This window comes from Echinops telfairi, unplaced genomic scaffold (assembly GCF_000313985.2).
Source record: "Echinops telfairi isolate 266 unplaced genomic scaffold, ASM31398v2 ScPeMD7_8;HRSCAF=38, whole genome shotgun sequence".
Lineage (NCBI taxonomy): Eukaryota > Metazoa > Chordata > Mammalia > Afrosoricida > Tenrecidae > Echinops > Echinops telfairi.
Genome location: NW_022103905.1, coordinates 17249594 through 17262289, shown reverse-complemented (window position 1 = coordinate 17262289; position 12696 = coordinate 17249594). Strand labels below are relative to the sequence as shown.

Here is a 12696-nt window from a genome sequence, read left to right as displayed (position 1 = left end):
CCTGCTCTGCAAGCCTTCAGCCAATTCACAGTGAAGTTTAAAAGGGGGCAGGGGCAGTATTGCCCCGAAGTTCAGCTGGCAGAAAGATGAGCAAATAAGAACAGGGAACCCAGGAATAAGTGGGAACAGCACTGTTACATCAAGGGGATTGTGACTACTACCACGAAACAAAGAATGGGAAACGAGTCGATGGAAAACTAATCGGCACTCTAAACTTTCGCCTAAACCACAACAAAATGGTGAACAAGTACGCAAGGAGAGCCACACAGTTAACTCAGGATGGAAGAAAAGGTTACACATACAATTGAGTTAGCGCTATTATTGGTATTGGTTCAAAAGAACAAAACAATTCTTGAATGAATAATGTGGTAGAAATAAGTCATTCTACTTATTCACATTTTCATAATTAGAGAGAGGGGAGCCTTAAAAACTCATGGAAAATATTCTCATGCAATTCTAGCTTTTCAGAATCTTTATAAAGTTCCCTTGTATAAACTCCCTTATGATAGTTAGCTTTTGTGTCAACGTGGCTGGGCCAGAATCTTTGGTAATGTGGCAAGAAGAAACTCCTCCATAAAGTCCCTGATGACATCCTGGGGGTGTGACGTTTTCTAGTTTATAAAATAAACTGTCTCAAACTGGTGTTCTCTCTATTCCAACCAGTCTGGACCTTTGTATTGGGCAGGCAGTCCAATACAGTATGTGGCCAGCCTTGGATCCACTCAACTGATTCCATTGACCTGTGGCCTTCCGCCATCTTCTTCATCAGCAAGGAGATACATACACTGAGACAGTCTCCATCGTAGTGTCTGATACACAGACTTGAATTGGCCTGGGTTTGCCTCCTCTGCTGCAGTATGGGTCACTCCCTTAATAGAAAATTCTTTCTGAATATGACTTTCTCTCATATAAATGTATGAGTGTTGCTATTTTGGTTTCTCTAGAAAACTCAACTTAACACTCTCCTTTACTCAGTCAAAAGAAATTTTAAGGTAATTTTAATAAGGGCCTTTCATTCAGTCTTGAAATGGGAAGCTTTCCCACTCGTGATGCTTGCCCATTCCCGTTCACTAGAGCAGGTCTAGAAAACCAACACTTCTATTCCTAGAATTGCTCCCCAAACCTAAACCTGTAAAATCTCTTTCAGAGTATTTTCTATTGCTGTTATGTGCAGTGAGTCGGTTTTGACTCATAGTGATGCTATTTACAACAGAACAAAACACTACCCAGTCCTGAGCCATGCTCACAGCTGTTCTATGGTTGAGTCCATTGTTGAAGCCACTGTTGTCAATCCATTCTGTTCAGGAGCTTCCTTTGCCACTACCCCTCTACCAAGCATGATGTCCTTCTCCAGAGACTGGTCTCTCCTGATTCTATATCCAAATATGTGAGACTAACCCTAACTCTTGCCGTCCTTGCCTCTAAGGATCATTCCGGCTGTCCTTCTTTCAAGACCAATTTGTTTGTTCTTTTGACAATCCCTGGACACACACCCCTTCAACACTCTTCGCCCACACAATAATTCAAATGCATCAATTCTTCAGTCTTCCTTAATTCAATGTCCAACTTTCACATAAATACAAGTCAACCAAAAATATCATGGCTTGGATCAAATGCACCTTACTCTTCAAGGAAAGATCCCTTCTCTTCCATTATGTTGAAGAGATCTTATGTCATTAGAACTCTTGACTGCTGTTTCTATGAGCACTGATTTTAAAACCAAGCAAGCCAAAATCCTTTACAACTTCTATCTTTTCTCTGTTTATCATGATGCTACCTATTGGTCAAGCTGTAGAATTTTGGTCTTCTTTATATGGAGTTGTAATCCAACTGCGGGCTGCAATCCCTGATCTTCATTTTCATTAGCAAATGCCTCAAGTCCTCCCCACTCTCAGCAAGCAAGGTAGTGTCATCTGCATATTACATGTTGTTAAGCCTTCCTCAAGCCTGATGCCAATGTTCTGCATATAATAGAGCATCTGGTTTGCTTAGCATGCAGCTTGAGTAAGTATGGTGAAAGGCCACAACCCTGTCATATGCCCTTCCTGATTTTAAGCCATGCAGTTTTGCCTTGTTCTGTTCTCACAACTGCCTCTTGAATCGTGTACAGATTTCTCAGGAGCATAATAAGTGTTCTGGAATTTCCATTCTTCTTAAGACTATCCATAGTTCGTTGCGATATACACATTTGAATGCTTCAGTATGGTCAGCAAAACACAAGTAGTATCTTTCTGGTATTCTCTGCTTTCAGCCAAGATTCGTCTGATATCTGGAGTGTTATCTTTTATTATTATTATTCACTTTATTGGAGGTTCTTACAGATAGCATAAGAATCCAGAAATCAATTATATCAAGCAAATTTGCATAGATGCTGCCATCATTTTCAAAACATTTTCTTCCTACTTGAGACCTTTGATATCTGCTCCTCTTTATTCCCTCCCCTGCCACCCTCTTTAACTCTTAATTATATATGTATTTTTTTCATATCTTACACCATCCGATGTATCAATGCAGTGTTACCATTTGTTTCACATCCTCTTCTGAATCTGGCCTGAACCTCTTGCAGTCACTTGTCAATACACAAGGCAATACCCCCATCCCCCGCCAAAAGAACCACATTTTTCTAAAGCCATGTATTAAGGTTTTTTTTCACAAAACAACCTTACCACCTTCAAAGTACTCTCCCTCACCCTTAATACATTTGCCAAATTTGCAATTCCGTTCTTGGAAACAATTTCAAAGTGATCTGCTTGGAGCCCTGACAGCACCTCCCTCCTTTCTTTTTCTTCACCTGTTCTACATTGTCACATTGCTGTCCTTTCACGTTTCCTTCATTCACGGAAAGAAAAAGACATCTCATGGAGTGAGGTCAGGTGAGGAAGGTGTGCAGGATAAAAGAGACATGCTGTTTTTTGCCCAAAACTTGTACACTGAAATGGCTGCATGAGCAGGTGCATTGCCACGGTGGCAACCATCTGGCCCCTATCAGGCCCTTCTTTGGCACACACTGTCATGCAACCATTTTAGAACCTCTAAAAAAAAGGCTTGATTAACAGTCTAACCTGGTGGAACAAACTCCACATGCACTATGAGTAGACATTTTCATCCATTTTGGAAGTTGACAGACGTCCAGAAGAAGGTTTGTCATCAATCAACATTTCGCCTTTTTTGAAACAAGAAAACCACACGTACATTTAAGTTTTCCCCAGAACACTATCCTTGTAAGCTGTGTTCAACATTACAACAGTTTCTGCAGCATGTTTCCCCGAGTAGGAAACAAAATTTCATAGCTGCACACTGTTCTCTTAAATTGGTCATCACAAAAAACAAGCTTAGAGTGAAACTGCTTTTATGAAAAAATTCACTTTAACCAGAGAGAACTTTCCTAGGCGACACCACTGGGTGCGCAAACTCAGAGCAAGTTGCTCAATGTTCGCTTGCTGGGGAAAATGCATACTATGAAAACTCCACCTAGTGGAGGTTTTTTTGTTTTGGGTGTTTGGTTGTTTATTTTTTTTGGTACCCTCATATTTGTACTCATTCCAAAGAAAGGCGACCTAACAGAATGTGTACTCATTCCAAAGAAAGGCGACCTAACAATAGAACAGTTTTATTAATATCACAATAAAATAAAATTTGACTGAAGATCAGCCAACAACAGTTGTAGCAGTATGAGGAGGTCACCTGCTCACACAGGTATCTATCACTGACTCACCTGACCTTGCTCTATGTAACTTCTTTTTGCTCCCACGAATGAAGGGGGACATGAAAGGGCAGCAATTTGACAATTTAGAAGAGGTGAAGAAAATAATAAAGGGGGTGCTGTCAACCATCCAAACAGATGAGTCTGAAAAATGTTTCCAAGAATGGAATCGAAGATGTACCAGGTGTAAAGGAGAATACTTTGAAGGAGATAAGGTTTTTTTTTCAAAAATTAAAAATTAATTTAAAACCTTGGGGGGAGGGGGGTTGGGGGGGATTTCGTTTGTTTTTTTTTTTGTTTTGTTTTTTTTTTTGGGGGGGGCACTCCCTTGTATCATTTCTTTTAGTCAGCTGACCACATAGCTGTCTTCCAAATTTTCTGGCTTAGATGAGTGAGCGCTTCCAGTTCTTCTCCAGTGCCTTAGCTCGTTGAAACATTTCCATTAGGATTCCATCAATTCCTGGATCCTTGTTCAAAGCTAATGCTTTCAGTATAGCCTGGGCTACTTCCTTCGGTACCATGGGTCCTTGCTTACATCTTACTTGCAGATATGGTGGAGTATCAACTAGTTCTTCTGGAACAGAGACTCTGTGTAGTCCATTTTCTTCTGACGCTCCCTGCATCATTCGCTCTTTCACCCACAGGACCTGTCCATGTCTCAACTCCCGGCTTGGGTTTCTTCCTTTGGTTCTTTCAGTGTAAGAATGTGCTCAGCGTGCTCTTCCTTTTGGTCTTCTACCTGTGCACACGTCATTATAATATTTTACTGCTTTGTCTTCTCAAGCTACCCTTTGAAGTCTTCAGTTCAACTCTTGAATTCATCATTCTTCCATTTGCCTTAGCTACTCTACGACTCAGAGCAAGTTTCACGGTCTCTTCTGAAATCCATTTTGATTTTTTCTGTCATTCCTGTCCTTTGATTTTTATCATGACTGAGGTTCTTGGTACTATCCACAGCTCATCAGCCCTTCTGTCATTACTTTTCAGTGCAGCAATCTATTCTTGAGCTTTTATCCAGGTTGTTGGTAGACTCAAGGTCATAGATTGGCTCTCATGGTCCTGTTCTAGTTTTCTTCAGCTTCAACCTGAACTTACATGTGAGAAATTGAGTTTGTTTTACAGACAGCCCGTCCTCATTTCCACTGGTAATGATGAGTTTCTCCATCATCTCTTCCCACAGATACTATCCATCTGGAAAAGCCCACATGCATAATAAACATTTGTGTTGTTGAAAAATATATTTTCCATGAAGAAGGAAGTTCTTCAACTTGCAAAACCTAACATGCAACCTCTGGCTTTGTTTCTATCACCACGTCTATATTTTCCAACTACTGATCCTTCCTCTTTGTTTCCAACTTTTGCATACTAATTGCCAATCATTATTAATGCATCGAGTGCACATTTGTCAATTTCATACTGATATGCTGGTAGGATTTCTTCACCACCAGTTTTCATGGCTGGTGCATAAATTTGAGTGCTAGTTGTACTGACTGGGTTTCCGTTAATAGAGAGAGATACACAAAATCCTATCACAGGCAGCACTGTACTTCAAAGACAGCTCTTCACACGTCCTTTTGATGATGAATGCAACATCGTAACTCTTGATTGCGCCATTCCAGCAGAGCAAAATGACATTCTGTTTCAAAAGGACTAAGACCAGTACATTTCAGTTCATTAGCATCTAGGATATTGATCTTTCCAATTTTCCTAGACTCATATTTTATACATTCCATGTTCTAATTAATGGATTTTTGAGCTGTTTCTTCTCATTTTTAGCCATGTCCTATCAGCACATGAAGGCCCCAAAAGCTTTGCTTTCACAGGCTTTTTCCGTTCCCATCATTATAGTTGAGTCTACGAAGAGGAGGCAGCTCTTCCTCAAGTCCTATTTTGAGCGCCTTCTCAACTGAAAGGGGCACATCTGGCACCACCTCTAATGTTCCTATGCTGTCTGTCCATAGGTTTTCAGGAACCAAGATCTTGAAAGTGAACAACCTATTCCTTCTCCGTAGTCTGTTCTTCAGTCTGGAAGTTCTGCTCAAACCTATTCACTTTGGGTGGCCCAGCTGATATTTGAATACCAATGACATAGCTTCCAGCATCACACAGGCCACTAAAGTACAACTAAATACGACAGACAAGTAGTGGACTTTCTATTAAAGCCTTTTAATAGCAACAATATTTTTTCTTAGTGTTTTTTAACTTGTCACGCCTATCGGAGATAATTATCAAAAGATTTTGAAGAAAAAAAGAGAGGATAAAGCAAGACTTTATGAAAAGTCCCTGATAAGCAAAAGTGGTTACTCAGTAATTTAATTCGGATTTTAAATATTTTCTAACATATATTATGTCCAACTTATATTTCCCTGATATTACCTCTTGGTTTTTTTTAATAAACCATGTTATTGGGGGCTCTTACAACTCTTATAAGAATCCATACATACATCAATTTCATCAAGAACATTTGTACAAATGTTGTCATCATTTCAAAACACTTTCCTTCTACTTGAGCCCTTGGTATCAGCTCCTCTTTTTTCTCTCCCTCTCTCACTCTGCCACCCTTGTGAATCCTTGATAAATTATAAATTACTATTGTTTTCATATCTTTTTTAAAAATCATTTTATTGGGGGCTCGTACAGCTCTTATCACAATCCATATATCCATACATTGTTTCAAACACATTTGTACTGTGTTGCCAACATTGTTTTCAAAACATTTGCTTTCATTAAGAAAAAAAAACATTTTCTTTCTAATTGAGCTAAGCTCATTTCCCCCCTTCCCACCCTCCCTCATGAACCTTGATAATTTAAATATCTTCATGTCTTACACTGACCGCTGTCACTCTTCACCCACTTTTCTGTTGTCCATCCCCCAAGGAGGAGGTTATGTAGATCATTGTGACTGATTTCCCCTTCTTCCCCGCACCTTCCCCTTACCCACCCCTCTTTTGATTTTTATAGTGCATAGTACTCATGTTCCTAAATAATTATGTAAAGGGTTGACATATCAAAAGTCAAAATAGCATGCATGTATAGCCAACATAATTTCTTTCAAAGAAGCATGAACTTTATATAATACTTTAATATTACTAGACATCTCAAGCTAATACTAATTAAAAACCACGGGATGGTACAGTTAACATTCTAGGCTCCTAATCAAAATGTTGGTGGGGGTTTGAGTCCATCCAAGGAGCCTCAAAAGAAAGGTCTCGTGACCTATTTTTAAAGTACCAACACTGAAACAACTATGTAACACAGTTCTAGTCTGGCACACACAGAGTCATCCTTTGTTAAAACTGACTCATTGGCAACCTTTGAACTTTAAGAATGGCAACTTTTTTTTTTAAGTCATTTTATTAGGGGCTCATACAACTCTTATCACAATCCATACACACATCAATTGGGTAAAGCGCATTTGTACATTCATTGACCCCATCATTCTCAAAACATTTCCTCTCCACTTAAACCCCCCGCATTAGGTCCTCATTTTCCCCCTCCCTCCCCGCTCCCCTCCCTCAAGAGCCCTTGATAGTTTATAAATTATTATTTTGTCATATCTTGCCCTGTCCGACGTCTCCCTTCACCCACTTTTCTGTTGTCCGTCCCCCAGGGAGGAGGTCACATATAGATTATTGTAACCGGTTCCCTCTTTCCTACCCACTCTCCCTCTACCCTCCCTGTTTCGCCACTCACACCACTGGCAATGGCAACCTTTTTGCTTTGAGAATGGTCCTTTTGATGGCATTTCAGTTGTCCACTCATTTGATTTGCAAAACAAACCTTTCATGACAAATAAAAAATCTCATCTTCATCTGCTCTTTAGAAACTAGAAGTTTTGAAACTGAGAAAGCTGCCTGTTTCTTGCTGAGTAGAGTTCTAGAATAAAAGGTAAGTAGAGGAGAAAGTGGGAGAATTTTCTGCTTTTGACTGAATTAGGTTGACACTGAGTGCTTAATCATTTTTTGGTAAACTTCAGATTAACCCGTTTCTGATTAAAACCGTCAAAACCACTCTAACATTAAAAAATGTGGTTTTTCTGATTAAGTAGCATTTTTAATTTAACTCTGATCTCATCTCTTCAACTAACTGCAATAATTGAGACCACCTGAAAATCCTAGAAAGTTCTGTTTGGAATCACAGAAGGTCAACCTGTAAAGTATTAACAGTGAGCAACCAAACGGTAAGTCATAACATGTATAAAATGTATCATTTTTGTCCCACTACAATTAAAACCACACATAGAAACTAACCAAACTCCACATACCTGGTCATGGTAGCTGCTTCCAGAACTACTATTTGCTCCACAAGGCGCTTGTACTTGTGGAGGTCTCTCCACAAGGCAAGTAGGATCCGTGAAGGAGGGAGAAACTGGGACAGCTGGATGAGGAGTATGGTGGTGATGGTGATGGTGTTGCAAGTGGTGCCCATGCTGCTGAAAGCAACTTGTGTGTGGATGTCCTAATGCATGATGGTTCTGTGAAGATCCTCCACATGGAGAGTGCTGAGGACAGCAGGAGGGTAACCTTGGCATTGCAGGAGGGCCACTTTCTGTTACAGCACTAGATGCAGTTCTCCTTGAGTCATCTTGGAACAGAAAAATAGGCAGAAAAAAAACCAATTTATCATATGGCTATATTAAAATAGGTGTTATATATAAATAAAAAGTAAAGAGATCATTAAGAATGGCTTAACAAATTCAAATCTCTGTAAATAAAATTGGCTCTGAATGTCATATTCTAAGCATATATAGCATATAACTGGGCATTATCCAAAAAGTGAAAGTTCTTTAAGAAGTTAATGTTTGAAACAGTGGTGTGAGTGGCGATACTGGGAGGGTAGCGGGAGAGTGGGTTGGAAAGAGGGAACTGAAAGAGGGGACGGATGACAGAAAAGTGGGTGAAGTGAGACGTCGGACAGGGCAAGAAACGACAAAATAATAATTTATAAATTATCAAGGGCTCATGAGGGAGGGGGGAGGGGGGAGGGAGGGGGAAAATGAGGAGCTGATGCCAGGGGCTTAAGTGGAGAGCAAATGTTTTGAGAATGATGAGGGCAATGAATGTACAAATGTGCTTTACACAATTGATGTATGTATGGATTATGATAAGATTTGTATGTGCCCCTAATAAAACGATTTAAAAAAAAGAAAAGAAACAAAACCAAAAACAACAAATAACAATAAGTACAAGGAAGAAGAAAATGTTCTAAAAATTTAGTGTGGTAAAGATAGTACAACTCTCCTTGATATGATTGAGTTATTGAATTGTATGATATGTGGGTGAAGTGCCAATAAAACTGTTTTAAAAAGTTAATGTTTAGTGCAACATAAATCAAATTATAACAAGTGATTAGTCACAGATCATAGCATAAATATCTAACCTTTTCTTAGATCATTAACAGATAATTACTAAAAAGAATGCATCTGAAAGCTCAGAAACACCACCATGTGAATAATTCCATACATGATAAAAAGCAAAGGGTATTATTATTAGCTCCATATATCCCTAATACCATAAAATCGTTCTACATAAAACTCGTAAAAATCTCATCTGTTTAAAGGCTTGGCCACCCAAACTCAGAACCTAGCTGGATAGTTCTCACTCTAACATCTTTTCCTTTTCTCTAAGCACTAAAGTTGGAAACAAAGAGATTTAAGAAATAATTAAAGGAAGTTGGGCAGAGGATGACAGGGTACGAGCTGATATTCAGAAAAGAAACTGTGACTTAGAATATGTTAATGACTTAGTGTTGCACCATGGGAAGAGCATGGAGTTAAGTGGATCTGGGTTCTACTATGAAGCCTGAGAATGTTATTCTCAGAAAGTTATCTAACTTTTTTCTTACCTGTAAAATGAGTATAACTGCCTCTCTAGGTGTGAAACATCTGATCCTGATTATGCTCTCTGCCATATGCCTAGAGTAATTTCTAAGATATCCTTTTCTCTACAAAAAACTGAAAAAGTATCATGCAAGGTTCTAGAATAGACTTAGAATAGTGTTCCCAACTCATGCAAGAAACAGAACATTTTCCTCAAACAATTCCATGGCAACTATGTAGGTAAGTAAAAATAGAAACGTCTATTAAATTACAAGTACATAAAGAATTCAGGGCCCTGCCTATGACAATCCCACAGTAGCTCCTGGGATTCCCCCTCATAATTCTGGGCAAAATTTTTCTTTCAAGTTGTTTCTAAAGTAGCTAACACCAGGCATCTATGTAGTCCATGCCTGGCTCCCAAAGCACATGGCTGATTGCTATGTAGCTGGCAGCTGTAACAATATGGGCAGACATGTGCTATTGTTCTCTAGGCAATGAAGATAGCCACTACCTGGACCCTGAGCCCAGCACTGGCGCCAGGTTATTACTCCAATGTACTCAGTGACCTTTAGGGTTAGGGTACAGCCTACTTTGTTATATATGTGGTTACCAGTAAAAAGGGGGCTTTCATACCCCTAGACAGTACTTAAGCCTCTATTGGAAATATTCGTTCTCTCTCTCTGTATGTGGACCTGGCTCCGGAAGTCATGACTGCGAAAGTGAGCACTTGCATGCTTTATCTTGTCTGATGACTCTTTGATTTTACCTTTCAATTATACAACCGCCCCTGTGGGGGCTGGTATTCCATACCTTGGTAAAAAAAAGTTTTCCCAACCCTGTCTTACAACAATAATGATATGGCATACAAAAGGAGCTACAAAAGGGAACAGAAAAAAACACACAGAAAAGATGAAAGTCCTGGCCTTTAAAATACCCTGAAATATTGCCTGGCTTTGCTCTTTTACAACTAGCAACTAACGGTGAGCATGTACCAAAAATGTGGCACTTGATAACTTCACATCAACAGCAAAAGCGAATAGAGGTATGCACGCACCCATACACATTTTGACGTTGTGGACACAGAAAGAAGACTTCACCTTTGGCCCTCAAAGAACTATCAAACAGGGAGGTGATTTAGGATATAAAGACACTAATACTATGACAGAAGTACTGTGTTCTACTAACAGCATAGACTGAAGTTGCCTCAGTGGACAACTGGTGATGTCTGGAGACATTTTTGGTTGCTACAACTATAAAGGAAGAGGCACTACTGGGATTTAATGGGTAGTGTCAGGAATACTACTACACATCTTATAATAAACAGGTCAGGAACCTATGACAAAACATGTGCCCCCTAATTTAACAGTATTGAATTGAAATATTCTCACACACAACACAACTACAGGATGCAAATTAAAAGCTCTAATAGAATATAACTTGGAACACATGACCTTACTTCATCTCTACAATGAAAAAAAAAAGTAACATAATTTGCTTCACAGATACTGCACAAGTAAAAGTTAATATAAACCATTGACCTACACTGTAAATTCAAGAAATGTGAGCAATTATTATGCAATGGAACGTGCATATTAAGCTCAGTCTGGGCAGAAAATATATTTGTTTTGTTCCCAATGGCTGGAAGAGCACTTGACACATGGGTGGTAATAATAGGAACTAAGTAAGTTGAATATACAGCTATTTGTATGCAGAGGTAAAGAAACACATGGAGGTCGGGTAATGAATTGTTTTGGACATAATGAATTTGTGTTCAGTGAAGAATGGTCCGGTGGCGATATCCAATAAAGAGTTGGATATAAAGGTTTAAAATAAGAACAGCAGCCTACAAACAATATGGGAGTCATCAGAATCTTGGAGGTAAATCCTCTAAAGTTATGAGATAGGCCAGTAACAAAAGAGCCCTGGGAAGAAATGAGGTTGTGAAGATTGTTGGCAAATCATTAAAATACTGTATGTTCATTTGGAAGAGAGTCAGAAGCAAGAAAAAGGTTTCGGGTGAAAAAGATGCACGGAAAGAACAGCACAAATACAGGGAACATGTAATAAGGGAGCTAACTATCAGAGTAATGCCAAGGATATGTGAAGAATGAGCTAAAGCACAGATGGACTGGAGGGATCAATCAGTTGTAACAGGATTAGATGTGTGAGATGCAACACCCTTACTAAGATCACAACACTGATCCAAGTAAGGAGAAGTTTCTCCAGGGTCTGCCCTACATCACCTTTCATCTTACAAAAGATAAAAGGAGAGAGAGGGGTCTCAGTTCAACCAAGAGCTGGAAATGGAGTGTGTGAAAGAAGACACATGCAGATTGTCCAGGAACACTGGGTTCATAGATGATGAAAGGTGATAAGGCGCTTCCTCTAGAGTCAATAAAAAGTGAGAGCCCTCACTAACCCACCCAAGGGGAGGGTATTGTTTATATGTCTACAGTGAAAGAGGGACCAAACTTCAACTTGATGCTACAAGATATGAATGAAACATGCCAGCATGGAGTAGGGAACCAGCGGACAGGTCTAACGGGCTAGCCCGAATCCCAATTATGTGAACACCTGTCCCTCCCCTCAGAAGAATGTATTTCAGAGGACAGCATGGAAGCTGCAGCTCAGGGAGGGAGACATGTCTGAACAGAGCACATGGGAACAAATGAAAGAGCAGGAAGAGAGAGTGGAGCACATCCTGACCCACCAAGCCTTGAGGATGATATTCCCGCTCAGAGCAGTCAAGCCACAAAGAAGACCATAAAGCCAGCCCTCACTGACCCATAGCCCCACAGGGAACAACACTGGAGACACAGTTTGGGAATTCCACCTGATCTGATCCCACCACACTGAGGCAAAACACTAAGGGCATGCAACAGAATAAGGGGAACAGAGCAACGAAGTCCCCAGGGAATACCAAAAATAGACTTTGGGACCAGAGCTTGGCGACCCACCAGACGAGACTGGAAAACACACCTAAAGACCGTCCTTGAACTAACTACAAGCTCTTCTTTCTTGTTGTTGTGCTTTGTTTTGTTTTTGTCATTGGCTTGTTGGTGTTGCTGTTTTGTTTTATTTTATTGCTTGGTTTTGCTCTGTCTTGTGTTTGTGCATGTTATTATCTCCGCAGGCCTGTCTAAATAAAACAGGCTGGATGAACAATCTGAAGGAT

General features: G+C 39.8%; 1 protein-coding gene across 5 annotated transcripts in view; it reads right to left on the bottom strand.

Moving 5' to 3' along the window:
- The window catches only part of RNF111 (ring finger protein 111), a 149393-nt gene that overhangs the window by 21841 nt on the left and 114856 nt on the right, over nt 1–12696 (bottom strand). For all 5 annotated transcript variants that reach the window (XM_004709456.3, XM_004709457.3, XM_045286510.1 and 2 more), the window contains one exon: nt 7968–8287. In XM_004709456.3, the coding sequence (XP_004709513.2) occupies nt 7968–8287 (320 nt within the window). The remainder of the gene's footprint in view (nt 1–7967; nt 8288–12696) is intronic.